Source organism: Sinohyriopsis cumingii, chromosome 13 (genome assembly GCF_028554795.1).
Source record: "Sinohyriopsis cumingii isolate HCF-2022 chromosome 13, ASM2855479v2, whole genome shotgun sequence".
NCBI lineage: Eukaryota > Metazoa > Mollusca > Bivalvia > Unionida > Unionidae > Sinohyriopsis > Sinohyriopsis cumingii.
In genome coordinates, this window is record NC_142973.1 from 43,588,165 (window position 1) to 43,604,780 (window position 16,616).

General features: G+C 33.4%; 1 protein-coding gene across 1 annotated transcript in view; it reads left to right on the top strand.

Annotated features, from left to right (window-relative positions):
* Positions 1 to 237: 237 nt before the first annotated feature.
* The window catches only part of LOC149785313 (adenosine deaminase 2-like), a 34,354-nt gene continuing 17,975 nt past the window's right edge, over positions 238 to 16,616 (top strand). The window contains exons 1-5 of the mRNA XM_089979206.1: positions 238 to 661; positions 6,110 to 6,256; positions 8,265 to 8,331; positions 10,288 to 10,498; positions 16,079 to 16,206. Of these exons, the coding sequence (XP_089835332.1) occupies positions 313 to 661; positions 6,110 to 6,256; positions 8,265 to 8,331; positions 10,288 to 10,498; positions 16,079 to 16,206 (902 nt within the window). The 5' untranslated portion in view covers positions 238 to 312. The remainder of the gene's footprint in view (positions 662 to 6,109; positions 6,257 to 8,264; positions 8,332 to 10,287; positions 10,499 to 16,078; positions 16,207 to 16,616) is intronic.

Genomic DNA, 16,616 nt, shown 5'->3' on the forward strand with positions numbered 1-16,616 from the left:
AGTTAAAGTCTATTTCCAATTTTAATATCTCTTGGTATTTTCTTTAATAAAGCCTCAAATATTAGAACTGATGCTTTTCTCTTCCTTTTAGATATATTTAAATTTAGTTATACACATTGTGTCATCAATTTCAGCCTTCCAGAATCACTAAGAACCCTGGATCTGACTTTTATTATCATTTCTGAAAATGGCAATACACGGAAGTTCTTTGTACCTGTCATCTGACAAATGGCAAAGACCAAAGGGCACATAGTGTGTATTCTATTGAATACACAAGTACTGTGGGACATTCAGAAAGCAGCAAAATTTTAAATGGAATCAAATACCCTTTTCGTGTTAACTCTTTTTGCAATTAGTTTTCAACAATACTGTCATCATGTTCATTCTCTACCGCTTGTAATAAACATGGAGACGGACAATAATTACCTGAAGATCCGACAAGAAATAATTGAGAAGGAATACCTGACAAGAATTGGAGGAGAGCTGGTTTTAACAGAAGCTGAAGACAAAGTCAATAAAATTCTGATGGCAGCAAAAGACAAAGAAATAAACGACTCATTTTATAACGGAGTACCTTTTCCACCACAGATACATTTTTTCGAAGCCAAACCAGCAATGGAGAATAGCACAGTCTTTCAGTTCATAAAGAAAATGCCTAAAGGTTGTATAATATTTTTCTATTGTTATAAGTTTTTAGTTATTGTGTTTAGCATGCCAGATTAATGCTATCGTATGGTACAATAATACATTATACAAATTACACTTTCTTTTCAAATGTCAGGGTGGGCAGGGGTCTTGCTAAAATATCAGACCAACAAGTAGTTCTCTGCCTTTTTCCCCTGACAATACTGTTGACGGAGACCAGTGATGCTTGGCTCTGTTTGTGTTGGAGTTTTCAGTCGTTGGCTCAAATGGACTAGTAGGTTGCTTGCTAATTCAGGATAAACATTCATATATTATTTTATTATATATAGCAGCACCATTTTCTTGCATAAAATTGGGGTTTTGTTTCCATAATTGCAGAATTTAACTGCTCAGCACACCTGGGAACTAATGGGAAATATATTTTAAACAAATGTAAATGCCACATTTAAAGCGAAGATGAAACTTAATAATATTTCACATGGTCCTAATCACCCTGGCATTTAGTGAGAATGATAGCCCTTAATCTGGGTTGAATAAGCCTTGTCAGAAATACACATGGTCTGAATTTGCCTGTTACCTTTCTTCTGACCTTACCTACCCATATTTAGAAATTTGGATGGTCATGTTGGGACATGAGCAGTCCTTGATACAATGGGTGTGATCTGACAGACTATTTAAAAATAAAAAGCATCTGTTTAAAATAAGAAGCATAAAAATTGCCCTGAAAGAACTTTTTACTGGTTTTTTTTTCCATCCACATGGCATTATTGAAAATACTAAGGTATATTTACATTATGGAATGAAAACATTAATAACAGGGGTGATACGATATGCCTATGCCATGTATTGATACCTAATGTGATATACAACCAATGACACAATGCATACTGATACACATAAAGTATAAATTGTGTATCATAATGGCAAAATTGTCATTGCATTGATTCATCAGTGAATCATTTCACCCCTAATAAATAATAATAGGAGAAAGAACTCACCTGTCCACATGACCATGGATGTGTTCATGTTATAAAATAGTTGTTGTTGTTGTTATAGTGTTTAATGCCATTTTTCAGTACACGATAGGTTATTTTTGGTGGCCAGTATTAATGGTGGAGGAAGAACCCTGGAAAGCTACTGGCAAGCTATCTCACATACCCACATTGGCTGAACCCGAGACTCGAACCCACGCAGAGGTGAGATGGCAGTGATCCGTAATGGACAGTGCTTTAGACCACTTGGCCACTTGGAGCCGTGTTATAGAATAGTACTAAGCCCAAAGAAAAAAATGTGGTTCTGGTTACTGACTGATCCTATTTTTCCTGCCAACCCCACATTAAAAAACATTGGAGAAGGAAAAAAATTTTTACTGACCCACCTGCACTAATTTCTTTTTCAGTGTAACCAGAACCACACATATTGTTTTATTTGGCCTAAGGTATATCTTTTGAAATTTCCAGTGAAACACTGAAAAGGTGGAAAAGGTATGGCATTTATTTGACAAGTTGCTCCATATGGCCTTTGGATCAAGGATGTGTTTAATGTTTTCCGTATAAGAAAAAAATGCTCCAAATAACAACAAAAGTGTTGGAATATGAATGTCTGTTACTGCATATAATCTAGTTATTATTATTGCTCCCTTCTTTGCATTTGAAAAGGTATGGAACATAGCATCCATGCTTCAATCTATCCATTTTTATCAATTTCATATCTGACCTAAGTCCATTCAAGATTAAGGGATAAGATTTGGTTTACTTGTAAACCATTTCTAGTACATGTAGTTATATATCATACTGAGGGTCCTTTCTGCAAGGTCAAGGCCACAAAGGTCTGCAAGGTCAAGGCCACAGTTCATTACTTTGTTTCCATCACACTTTTCTTGATGCTCTATAATTTTAATGTTGTTTTTGATTAAGGAATGAAAATTATATATCTTATATACTCACTTATAAGTCAAGTCAAACTGCAAACAACAAAGATCCTGATCTGCCATAGCATAATGCACATGCAGATCAGGGTGTGTGTTGTTTGTTCTACTGATTTTTCCTAACAAACTGGATCTGGTTTTGTGCAGTTTGCAGCTGGACTAACTTATAAGTGAGCATATACAGTATTTGATCATTATCATTAGAGGGGGCCCTGAGTGGCTGAGTGGTCTAAAGTGCTCTCCGTTACGGATCACTGCCATCTCACCTTTGTCTGCATGGGTTTGAGTCTCAGATTCAGCCAATGTGGGTATGTGAGAAAGCCTGCCAGTAGCTTCTTGTGGGTCACTGGTTCTCTCTGGGGGTTTTCCCGGGTTCTTCCTCCACCATTAATACTGGCCACCGTGTATAGCCTATTGTGTGCTGAAAAATGGCGTTAAACCCTACAACAAAAACAACAACAATTATCATTAGACTGTGTGTGATACATCACATTATGGGGTCCAAGTTCAAGGCCATGACTCAGTATTTTACGTTTTCATCACATCTTTGTTTCTGCTCTATAACTTGAAAGCCATTCAGGGATGAAACTTTGTATGTTTATACAACATTGCTAAAAGGTGTCACATATCACAATAGTGGACCTGTCCTCAAGGTAGACAATGTATATATATATATATATATATATATGTATATATATATATATATATATATATATATATATATATATATATATATATATATATATATATATATATATATATATATATATACACCATGGTTCATCTTTGTGCCACAGACATCTTTTTTGAATAAGTTTCAGTTTTATGAGGTTCATTTAAGTGTAAAACAAAGATCTTGGAACAAATTTTTGTTTTAATTTAAAGTTTTCAGAGCAGATAGGTTTTGGTTTACTGAATTAATCTTTTTTAATTGAAATTGAAGAACATGAATTTCTGAACCAGAAATGTTTTGGTTTCAAGAAGATTTTTGTTTTTTGTTTTGTTTTTCCTGTATGTCATCACTGATATCTGTGGTACATCACTTTAGAGTCAAATATTCAAAGTCAAAGTCACAGGTCAGTATTTTAAGTCTTAGACGTATTTGCAGTTCTGCATTGTAACTCAAGAGATTTTGTTTGTTTTAAAGATGACTGGATGAAGTGTTATGCATTCATTATTACAGACAAATATAAAGTCATGAGTGTCATGCATTCAGTATTACAGACAAATATAAAGTCATGAGTATCATGCATTCAGTATTACAGACAAATATAAAGTCATGAGTGTCATGCATTCAGTATTACAGACAAATATAAAGTCATGAGTGTCATGCATTCAGTATTACAGACAAATATAAAGTCATGAGTGTCATGCATTCAGTATTACAGACAAATATAAAGTCATGAGTGTTATGCATTCAGTATTACAGACAAATATAAAGTTATGAGTGCTGTGCATTCAGTATTACAGATAAATATAAAGTCATGAGTGTTATGCATTCAGTATTACAGACAAATATAAAGTCATGAGTGTCATGCATTCAGTATTACAGACAAATATAAAGTCATGAGTGTTATGCATTCAGTATTAAAGACAAATATAAAGTCCTAAGTGTTATGTATACAGTATCACAGATAAATATAAAGTCATGAGTGTTATGCATTCAGTATTACAGACAAATATAAGTTATGAGTGTTATGCATTCAGTATTACAGACAAATATAAAGTTATGAGTGCTGTGCATTCAGTATTACAGACAAATATAAAGTTATGAGTGTTATGCATTTGGTATTACAGATAAATATAAAGTCATGAGTGTTATGCATTCAGTATTACAGACAAATATAAAGTCATGAGTGTTATGCATTCAGTATTACAGACAAATATAAAGTCATGAGTGTTATGCATTCAGTATTACAGACAAATATAAAGTCCTAAGTGTTATGTATAAAGTATCACAGATATGAGTGTTATGCATTCAGTATTACAGATAAATATAAAGTCATGAGTGTTATGCATTCAGTATTACAGACAAATATAAAGTCATGAGTGTTATGCATTCAGTATTACAGACAAATATAAAATCATCAGTGTTATGCATTCAGTATTACAGACAAATATAAAGTCATGAGTGTTATGCATTCAGTATTACAGACAAATATAAAGACCTAAGTGTTATGCATACAGTATCACAGACTGATATAAAATTACACATTCATTATTTCAGACTGATTTAAAGTCCTGAGTATTACACATTAAATATTACAGTACTACAGACTGATGTAGTGCCCTGAGTATTATGCATTCATTCTTAAAGACTGATGTAATTTTCTGAGTGTTATGCATTCAGTATTATTACAAACTGATGTAAAGTCCTGAGTGTTATGCATTCATTCTAACAGAGTGATGTAAAGTCCTGAGTGTTATGCATTCATTCTTACAGAGTGATGTAAAGTCCTGAGTGTTATGCATTCAGTATTATTACAAATTTATGTAATTTTCTGAGTGTCATGCATTCATTCTTACAGACTGATGTAAAGTTTTGAGTGTTATGCATTCAGTATTATTACAAACTGATGTAATTTCCTGAGTGTTATGCATTCATTCTTACAGACTGATGTAAAGTCCTGAGTGTTATGCATTCAGTATTATTACAAACTGATGTAATTTCCTGAGTGTTATGCATTCATTCTTACAGACTGATGTAATTTACTGAGTGTTATGCATTAAATGTTATCGACTGATATAAAGTCCTAAGTGTTGTGCAGTGACTGTTACAGACTGATGTCAAGTCCCGAGTGTGATGCATTCAGTATTACAGACTAGTGTAAAGTCCCAAGTGTTAAGTATTCAGTATTATCGACTGTTGTAAAGTCCTGAGTGTGATGCATTCAGTATTACAAACTAGTGTAAAGTCCTGAGTGTGATGCATTCAGTATTACAGACTAGTGTAAAGTCCTGAGTGTGATGCCTTCAGTATTACAGACTAGTGTAAAGTCCTGAGTGTTATGCATTCAGTATTACAGACTAGCGTAAAGTCCTGAGTGTTATGTGTTCAATATTACAGACTAGTGTAAAGTCCTGAGTGTTATATGTTCAATATTATAGACTGTTATAAGGTCCTGAGTGTTATGCATTCAGTATTACAGATTGATATAAAGCCTTGAGTGTTATGCAATCATTTTTGCAGTTTGATGTAAAGTCTTGAACATTATGTGTTTGGTGTTATAGAATCTCAACACTGTGTTCTTTTCACATTAAATTTATGAAACTTGCTGAAAAGTTAAATCCACTTGCTGCAGGCATGTGATTTATAATATTATTCAACTTGCTTTATTAAGTTCACATCTAATTGACACTCATGTAAAATCCTTTACTGATGATGGTGTTGGTGATGATGATAAAATGGAATTTCACCCATGACTGTCAGAAATGAGTTTGCATAGGTAGCTTTACAATTACTCTTTGCTTGTTGCCCAAACAAAATTGTTTCTTTTCATATTTGGCATAATTTAATTTATCCTCATCTATCTGTAGGTGGCGCCTTACATCTCCATGATTGCTCCATGACAGATTTGAGATGGTTAGTGAAAAATGCAACCTACATGGACAGCTGCTACATGTGTTATGACCAGAATAAGAAAATCAATTTCCATTTTTTCCGATCTCCACCACAACAGCCAGGTGATAGCTTTAATACCATACTTACGTTTTTAATTGAATGTTCAAACAGAAACAGTTCTGGCCCATATCTCCCATTGTATAATGTGCCTGCAGATCAGAGTCTGCAAAACTCTCAGTAGTGAGAGTCCCTGCTTTCAGGTATCTTCACTTTCTGTGCCTGACTTATCCCATTTACTAAACTTTCATCTACACTTTTATATTTTCTTGACTCTCATCTTTTTTTGGACATGTGGCCCTACACACTGTGACATTGGGGGTGGGGCAGATTCACGTTCCTAAATAATGAGAGCTATATTTATGACTGCAATATTTATTACAGTTTTGCCCTAAAAATGCTTAAAATGCAGGAACTTCTAGGGGTTTTGCCCATTGGGGCCCAAACAGAGGTTTCCATTGCACATACCCTTTGCCTACTTGTTTGCACCCCTCTAAGAGATATTCCTGGATCTGCCCTTTCTATAGAGAACTCTAGTGTATGGTGTTCATTTGTCTGTTTGTTTAATATTATCAGCAAATCAAAAAATGTGGACTCTGATCTGTCAATACATCTTGCAATAGAAGATCCATTGTTATGTTTATGATGTAATTATTAGATGTACATTACATATGTATGCAGGTATCAATTATATATATATATATATATATATATATATATATATATATATATATATATATATATATGGGTACGATACAGGTAAAGTTGAATACATATATCTTAGAAGTGAAAATTTGCTCTACTGCTCTGTTTTGTTTGATAGACTTAAAACAAGTCCTGGTGATCTCTCTTCATTAACAATTTGACTTTTAACTTAGTCTGTTTAGTAGTTGGATGCTGCTGCTTACTGCTTAAAAGTATTTGACCATTTCAACAGTATGTAAAATAAACAGAAAGTCTTGGTTTTTTTGGTGTCATGAGGGAATTAAAATGGACTACTGAGCTAATCAGATATTTTTAAAAATCAAAGATATATTTTAAAATCTTGTAAAATTCTCAGTTTTATCATTTTATCTCTTTATTATTTTTCCCAATTACTATAACTTTTTTTTCATAATTGCTGAACCTATGTAAATAATTAAAAAAAAGGTATGCTGATTCTTGCAAATTCCTGTCACTTGTGTTTCACAACACATTTCTTTATTGTTTTTGCTCAGTAAAAATGGCTCTGGTGGCATAGTGGTTAGAGCATCCACCTCAGATGCAGGAGGTTGTGGGTTTGATCCCGGCCGAGTCATACCAAAGACTCACAAAAATGGTACTAACAGCTGTCTCAATTTGCACTCAGCATTAAGAGGTTTGGACTGGTCAGCCTGGTGTCAGGATAATGTGACTGGGTAGGACATCATGCTACATGTCTGTGGCATGATACCCCAGTGCTAGACATCACTATAAACTGCCACACTGCAGACATTGTAGCGATATGACTGAAAAATTGTTAAAAGCTATGTTAAAAATCCAAATCACACAAAGACACAAAGTAAAAATGGTAAAAGTATAAATATGATAATACTTCATATTTATGCATTTGAGAATAGAACATCTCCATCAATTAGTCATACATGTAATTTGAAGCCTGGAATGGATCTAGCAACATCTCTTAGGCAAACCTTTTGTATCCATACAAACTCCACAATTTAGGATGAGTAACTTACAGTTTAAATTGTAATCCAGAAGAGAAAAGTGGAGACTGAAGTTTTTTATTTATAGAAAATATTACAAACAGTTTGAATGAAAAATATCTTTAAAAATATGATGATGGAAGGAATTACTAATATGAAAGCATTTTTTGAGATTAAACTATATGTTTAATATTACTGCCAACCAATTGATATATGTAATGTGATCTTGAATAAAATTCCACATTTTTTCTTAAAAAATATCATCAATTTATTATTGTGTGCAATATTTTCAATCTCATAGCATTTAAGAAAACAAGGAAAAAAAAAACAACCCAACAAAGCTATATTTTTCCTTTTTTTATAAATTGTTCATTGATTTTTTTTCTTTCAGGTTGCCCATGGCATCCAGTTAGTTTTTATCGAAACCAGTCAGCAAATGTATCTGCTTTTGATGACATGTAAGTAGTTTCAGAAAAATCTACTTAGTAGCAGAAAAAAGGGAGCTCTTGTTTTGGTCCTGTTCATATGAGTTTTATTCATTTTGATCCCTCTTTAACACTTTTATTCCAGTCAAAATAGCTAACTTAACAAAATGTTTGATTTTGAAAATTTGTATTTTTTTTCCTCCAGAATAAGACATGGCAGTCCTGCAAGATTTATTTGGCTTGGTTTGTCAACTATCACACCTTGAATTCAAGTTAATTTTTAAATCATGAAAAGGCATCAATATTTATACATGAGACAATATGCCAACACCTTTAATTTCAGTTACCAATCCATTAGTAGTTGTCTCCCTTTGCAAATTGTTGGTCATCAGTGGCCTTAGAGTGTAACAGTTTCAACCAATGAGTTCAGAGAAAGAATACAGCAGTATTGGAGATGGATGATTAAAGAAAGAAAACAGGAAACTACAATAAAATAAAATCAGAATTTGGATGCTTAAGAATATTGGCTTTTGGTTGGTAGTGAGCGTGGTGACCACTATTTGTAATTTTTTTAATACTATTTGAAACTTTCCAACATGGATATTTTTTGGTACAAAAACCTGTTTTGCATGATTTAGCACAAAAAATGAAGAAAAACACTTGATGAAGACAAATTAAAGATTAAAATTTATAAGCATATCATTATTTTTCTGTTGATGACCTGACATGATTTTCAGACCATTTTTTAATTGTTTCAAAGTTTCTCATTTTAAAATTTTTTGACATACTTTCTTCCCATGTTTTTCAGTGTTTAATTCAGTTGCTGTTATTGTTGTTGTAGGGTTTAACACCATTTTTTAGCACAAGATAGGCTATACATGGTGGCCAGTATAACTGGTGGAGGAAGAACCCGGGAAAACTCCAGGAAGAACCACCGAGAAAATACTTGTGTTTCTGTTCAGTAACTCCCTTGATTATTTTTGCATTTCAACCAAATTTATTATTTAACTTGCAATTGACCTTGGCTAAGTTTGATTATCAGCATTCTACATCATTAGTGTGCAGAAATAAAACATGTGGTTGTCAGACCCTTTAACTTTTTATTTTGCTCAGTGGGGAATACAATATTAACACTTGAATCTTGATTTTTTAAGGATTCACCCTGAGGTATTTGTAGTTTGGACTGTGATTATTTAATCAGATAGTGAGTAGCTGTCACATGAGGAATAGGGTGACCTCTTACCGATAGCAATCACCTGACACTCAATCACATAATTATATGCAGATAATTAGGGCACCCTGCTGTAGGTACCCAGAGGGGTTAATGTAAGAATAAAATATTTGTTTACTGGAAAATATGTAAAATTTAAATATAATTGTTAAATTAGAATTTGTTATCAATAACCTTTAGTTGCTTCAGCAGGCTTTCACATTGGCATTAGATTTAAGTTGTCCTAGGCTCTTAGGCAGTACATTTTTCTATCTCTACTGGCAGACATTATTGACATAAAGTCAACATTTGCACCTTATTCTTTTTGCATGCTCAATTACATTTTTCCAGAGTTATGTCCCTTTTTGGTATTACATGTATGTACTGTGTGATGATTTCTCTGTCTGCAACAGGTCACATAGCTTTGGATGCAGTGCTCTGATTCCTGATTAGTAGACATTGTTGAAATGAGATTAATGTCCACGTATCATTATATCATGATACAGTAGTTTGATCCATTTTTGCAGAGTTATATCCTGTTTTGGTCCACACTGTAAGCACCATATACAGTACAAGGATAGTTCTTGTGTGTAATAGTATCTTATCAAAAAAGACAGGCTGTCATTCAAGTATAAATATTGATGTGAAACAACAGATCAAATAGATTGGAAAGTTAATTTTATTTTTCTAAGCAATAGAGAAATTAAATTACTAGTTTTGTTTACGTATCTCATTAAAGTTCAATTTTTTATGTAAATGTTTCATGTCTTGGTGGAAAGGTTGTACCAGAGCATGTCATTAGAAGTCGCTGACCCACAGACATCCTATCCAACCCTGGATGCAGTTTGGAAGAAGTTTGAGGAAGTTCTCATCCGAGCTAATGGCTTGATTAACTATGCACCTGTTTTTGCGGCATACTACTATCAGGCTTTGAAAGAATTCATGGAGGACAATGTCCAGTATATTGAAGTTAGAGCTCTTCTGCCTGAGGTAGTGCCAAGTTATTAAAATTGTTTTCATGTGATCAATAAACTTTCATAATTACTCATCATTCTCAGTATTGTTTGAAGTCATTAGAACAATATAGTCACACACAAAACAAATATGTTAAGTGTGTTAAAAGTCAGTGGGTTAACTGGAAATGTAGACAGTAATTTAGCCATTGGCCAGTTGATAACAAGAAGGCTGATTACTTCTCTTGAAATATTGTCTACAATTTTATGATTCATCATCCACATATATTTATATTGGGTATTTTGTTATCCTGTCTGTCTGTTCATTCACACATCTTTCTATCCATCTGTTCATTCATCTGTATAAGAAGGGGAGCCAAATTCCAACTATCCTGGTTGGGAATGAAACAGGGTTTGTGGGTCTCACAGTTGGATGTACATACCACTAGACTAAAGGGTCCAAACCAGCTAGGTTCATAGATGGCTTCATATAGCTAGACAGCCACACTGCTCACCCCTCACCTTGACATTCATCTTTGATTCACGTTGACATTCATCTTTGATTCACATTGACATTCATCTTTGATTCACCTTGAGATTCATCTTTGATTCACCTTGACATTCATCTTTGATTCACATTGACATTCATCTTTGATTCACCTTGACATTCATCTTTGAATGTCACCAAGACTCACCACTAAGAGTGTTCAAACACCATTCCTAACCTGGCCACCAGCTACTGAGAGTTGGACAAGTCCCCTGATGTAACAGGAGGGGAGACAAATTCTAAGTGTTGCAGACAGGAAACAAACCTGGTTTGTCTTCTCACAGTCAGGCACACATATCACTAGTCTAAAAGATCTGGACCAGCTAGGCTGGTTAGTAAGTGACCTCATGTACCTAAACTACTACACGTCCATCCATTTGTCTGTTACCACAAAAAATAAACTGCTGGGTGAAACTTCACCAAATTTGGCAATTATCTTGGCCGTATAGTAAATATGTACAAGGTAGTTAAAGTTTAAGAAATAAATTTTACTGATCATGTGTCAGTTGTTTTCATTTTGTGAGATCAAGAACTTTCTGAACATGACCTTTTTACTCCCAAGGGGTCAATAACTTCTTGATCTCATAAAACTCACTGTGTTTATCTGGGACATTTGACACCTGATGTGTATGATTCATTTCTTATTCCACAAACACTTAACAATTTTTTTCTCACATAGCACAATAAAATAAGTGATGATTTAAAAAAAAATTTATTATCACTAACTACTGGATGCCATTTCTCCATAGGAGATCCAATGCTTTTATTGAAAGAATAGTTTTATGTTAACATATTCTTTCAATATTGGTTGTTCAACATTAGGAATTAATACTATTGATTTGACTTAAAAGTTAGTCTGCTTGTATTGTAGTTTTACTTGTTGTGAATTGGATGGTGAATCACACGAGTGGAAAAAAATGTTTAAAAGGAGTTTTAACAGAAGATATAGGAGATGGAGTCTGAGTGCAAGGAAATTGTGGCTTGAATTATTATCAGCTTCATCATTACAATGAAACATGATGATATTAATTTTGCACTGTGGCTATACTGGGTGAGGGCTTACAGGGTTATACATGTAGCTCTATTTATTGTGTTGATTACCTGGATTGACAACCTTTGTACCTGAAATGTTCCAGTTGATTACATGTGTTAGTAGAATTCAGACTGATCACATGTACAAATTTGACCATGTTATGTGTATCTGGATTTTTCTTCATTCTTTAAGCTAATCAGGGTCTATGTTGTTTGTCCTACAGTTAGTCTTAACAAACTGCATTGACCCAGATCTGCTGGCACATTATGTGATTGTCTATGCAAATTACAGTTGATCCAAGTTTTAAGTAAATATATATGGTACATCTTCCGATGCAAAGTTATTAGCATTCATTCTCTTATCTTATGATAACCTTCATTTGTCAAGTTAGATTTGAAAGAAAAAGAGAAACTTTTGCCCAGCTGCTGACTTAATACACTCAACATTTCCAATATTCTGTTTCAAAATGCAACAGCACTTGTATTGTAGCCATGCACAACCATGCGGTGACAAAATGATGACATCAGAATCCGTGACTTTTCAAAAAGGGGTAGAGTCCTCTTTATGGCAGTTGAAAACATTTGGTTCTTATTGTTTATTTTGTTTTGAAATTCTCAATTACTGTACTAACATTATTTTTTTTATTGTACATTTTGAAATTAATTTTCTGTCCTACACAAATAATGACTACTGTATGTACCCATATACAGTATAAACCAAGTTAAAAAGCACAGATTTGTATGCTCCTTTTCAAAAGAGCATTATGAAATTAGTGTTTGTTCATAAAGAACAGACTCTACTGTAAAGGATAGACCATGCTGTATTTGTTCAAGAAGCTTAGACTCAGTATTTGTTTAAAAAAGCATAGACTCAAGTGGGCTTGTTTAAAAAGCATAGACTCAAATGTGTTTGTTTAAAAAGCATAGACTCAGATGTGTTTGCTTAAAAAGCATAGACTAAGATGTATTTGTACAAAAGCATAGCCTTAGATGTGTCTGTTCAAAAAGCATGACTCAGATATGTCTGTTCAGAAAGCATCAACTCAGAGGTATTTGATGAAAAAACAGATTTATATGTGTTTGTTGAAAAGCATAGACTCAGATGTGTATATTTAAGAAGCATTAACTTAGATGTGTCAGTTTAAAAGTATTAAGTTAGGCATGTCTGCTCAGAAAGCATTAACTTAGATGTGTCTGTTCAAAGAGCCTTAACTCAGATGTATTTGTTCAGAAAGCATTAACTCAGATGTGTCTATTAAAAAAGCAGTAACTCAGATATGTTGGCAAAAAAAGTACTAACTCAGATGTGTCTGTTCAAAAGCATAGACTCAGATGTGTATGTTCTAAAAGCATCAATTCAGATGTGTCTGGTCAAAGAGCCGTAACTCAGATGTATTTGTTCAAAAAACATTAACTCAGATGTGTCTGTTAAAAAAGAAGTAACTCAGATGTGTCTGTTAAAAAGTATTAACTCAGATGTGACTATTAAAAAAACACAGACTCAGACATGTCTGTTCTAAAGCATAGACTCAGATGTGTATGTTCTAAAAGCATTAACTGATATATCTGTTCAAAAAACATTAACTCAGATGTGTCTGTTCAAAAAGCATAGACTTAGATTGTTCTGTTCAGAAAGCATTAACTCAGATGTGTCTATTTAAAAAGCATTAACTTACATGTGTCTGTTAAAAAAGCATTACCTCAAATGTTTCTATTCAAAAATCATTAGCTCAGATGTGTCTGTTCAAAAAACATAGACTTAGATATGTCTGTTCAGAAAGCATGAACTCAGATGTTTCTATTAAAAAAGCATTAACTCAGATGTTTCTATTAAAAAAGCATTAACTCAGATGTGTCTGTTAATAAAGTATTAACTCAGATGTGTCTTCAAAAGCATAGACTTAGATTTGTCTGTTCTAAAAGCATTACCTTAAATGTGTCTGTTCAGAAAGCATTAACTCAGATGTGTCTGTTTAAAAATCATAGACTCTGATGTATCATTTGGAAAAGCATAGACTCAAGTGTGTTCAAAAAGCACAAGTCCAGATATGTCTGTTCAAAAAGCATAAGCCCATATATGTCTGTTCAAAAAGCATTAACTCAGATGTGTCTGTTCAAAAAGCATTAACTCAGATGTGTCTGTTCAAAAGCTCAGACTTTGATTTGTCTGTTCTAAAAGCATTACCTTGGCTGTTTCCATTCAAAAAGCATTAGCTCAAAAGTGTCTGTTCAAAAGCATTAACTCTGATGTATCAGTTCAAAAAGCGTAGACTTAGATGTGTCTGTTCAGAAAGCATTAGCTCAGCTGTGTCTGTTCAAAAGCATCAAATCAGATGAGTCTGTTTAAAGGCATAGGTTCAGATGTGTCTGTTTAAAAGCATAAGTCCAGATATGTTTGTTCAAAAAGCATGAACTCAGATGTGTCTTCAGATAATGCACTTGTGGATCAGTGTCTTTGCAATCAGACTACCTCACAGATTTTTTAAAATCAAAATATACCTTGGAAATATTTTGACAGAGTGATGCAGCATAATAGTGACAATTCTTCAGAAAATGGTGGAAAACTCAGTCACATGCTAAAGTTCGCTAGGCAAACTTGAACTATCTCAAAAGTAATACGACTCCTATATGAAATTATCTGCACCTCTTCAGTGAATGAAGTTTCAGAAAATGAAGTTCTGTTGTTAATTATGTTTGAAAAAGAAACTTGAGGATGTTTTGGCCAAAATTTAGTCATAAGTTTTTTCATTTGATAAGTTTCTGTAATGAAAATTGTCATGGTGTCTATGATGAACACTTTGATGGTGTCTGTAATAAATAATGTGATGGTGTCTATAATGAAAACTATGATGATGTCTATGTAATGAAAATGACAGTGACTGTCTCTGTAGTTATCACTTTGTTGATATCTTTGTATCGAACATTGTGATGGTGTCTCTGTAATGAATAAGATGATGGTATCTTTGTATTGAACATTGTGATGGTGTCTCTGTAATGAATAAAATGACCATATCTTTGTATTGAACATTGTGATGGTATCTCTGTAATGAATAAGATGATGGTATCTTTGTATTGAATATTGTGATGGTATCTCTGTAATGAATAAGATGATGGTATCTTTGTATTGAACATTGTGATGGTGTCTCTGTAATGAATAAAATGATCATATCTTTGTATTGAACATTGTGATGTTATCTCTGTAATGAATAAGATGATGGTATCTTTGTATTGAATATTGTGATGGTATCTCTGTAATGAATAAGATGATGGTGTCTTTGTATTGAACATTGTGATGGTGTCTCTGTAATGAATAAGATGATGGTATCTTTGTATTGAACATTGTGATGGTGTCTCTGTAATGAATAAGATGATGGTGTCTTTGTATTGAACATTGTGATGGTATCTCTGTAATGAATAAGATGCTGGTGTCTTTGTATTGAACATTGTGATGGTGTCTCTGTAATGAATAAGATGATGGTGTCTTTGTATTGAATATTGTGATGGTATCTCTGTAATGAATAAGATGATGGTATCTTTGTATTGAACATTGTGATGGTATCTCTGTAATGAATAAGATGATGGTGTCTTTGTATTGAACATTGTGATGGTGTCTCTGTAATGAATAAGATGATGGTACATATGTATTTAACATTGTGATGGTGTCTCTGTAATGAACAATCTGATTGTGTGTGACTTTCAACATGACATAATTTGGTAAATAATATATATGTGTATATAATGGCAACCACTGTATTATTTCTAAGGTATTTTTCTGATCATTGGCAGAAAGGTCAGGCATATTCTAACTGGGGTTGCTGTCTGCTTTAAATTATCTAAGGGACAAACACTGTAAACTTTGGTCTTCCAGAAGATTTTTCAAAGGCAGATCTTGATCTTGGCTGTTTTCAGTTGAATATTTTACATTAACATTATTTTTTGCAAGTATAGTTAGAGACATGAATTTAAATTGGGACATTTGGTTGGTTGAATGTGAATACAGATGTACTTGTAAAATTATTTATCTTATTTTCTATTCAGGTATATGATCTTGATGGCAAAATTTATATGCCAGTACAGGTGATGGAAATCTACAGAAATACTACTGTTAAATTTGTTCAGGACAATCCTGCTTTTACAGGGGCAAAAGTGATCAAATCCAACATTAGGTAAGTATCCAATTACCCAACAATATATGGTTGAACTTGCGGCTTATTTGACCCATCATTACTCTAGTAGTATCACTAGTACTGAAAAATTGACACAATCCCTGCCAAAAAGCACCAATTTTCTGGCATGTCTTTAAAGGATTTTCCTATTTATAGTTTTACTTGTTACTGGCCCAAAATTCAGCAATGTTCTGAAAGTTAATTTTGAACACCAGGTATAATGTGCTGTCACTAGGTCATATGCTCACAATGTAGCAGTCTGTTTACAGGTGTTTGAATATTCTTTGAGGTTATGCTCCCAACATTTAAACATTTAAAGATCCAATTGTAGAAGGAACATGCCAACCCTGGTAGTTATAGCGACCATCAAAATCTAAACATCCATACAAATATAATTTACCATATATATC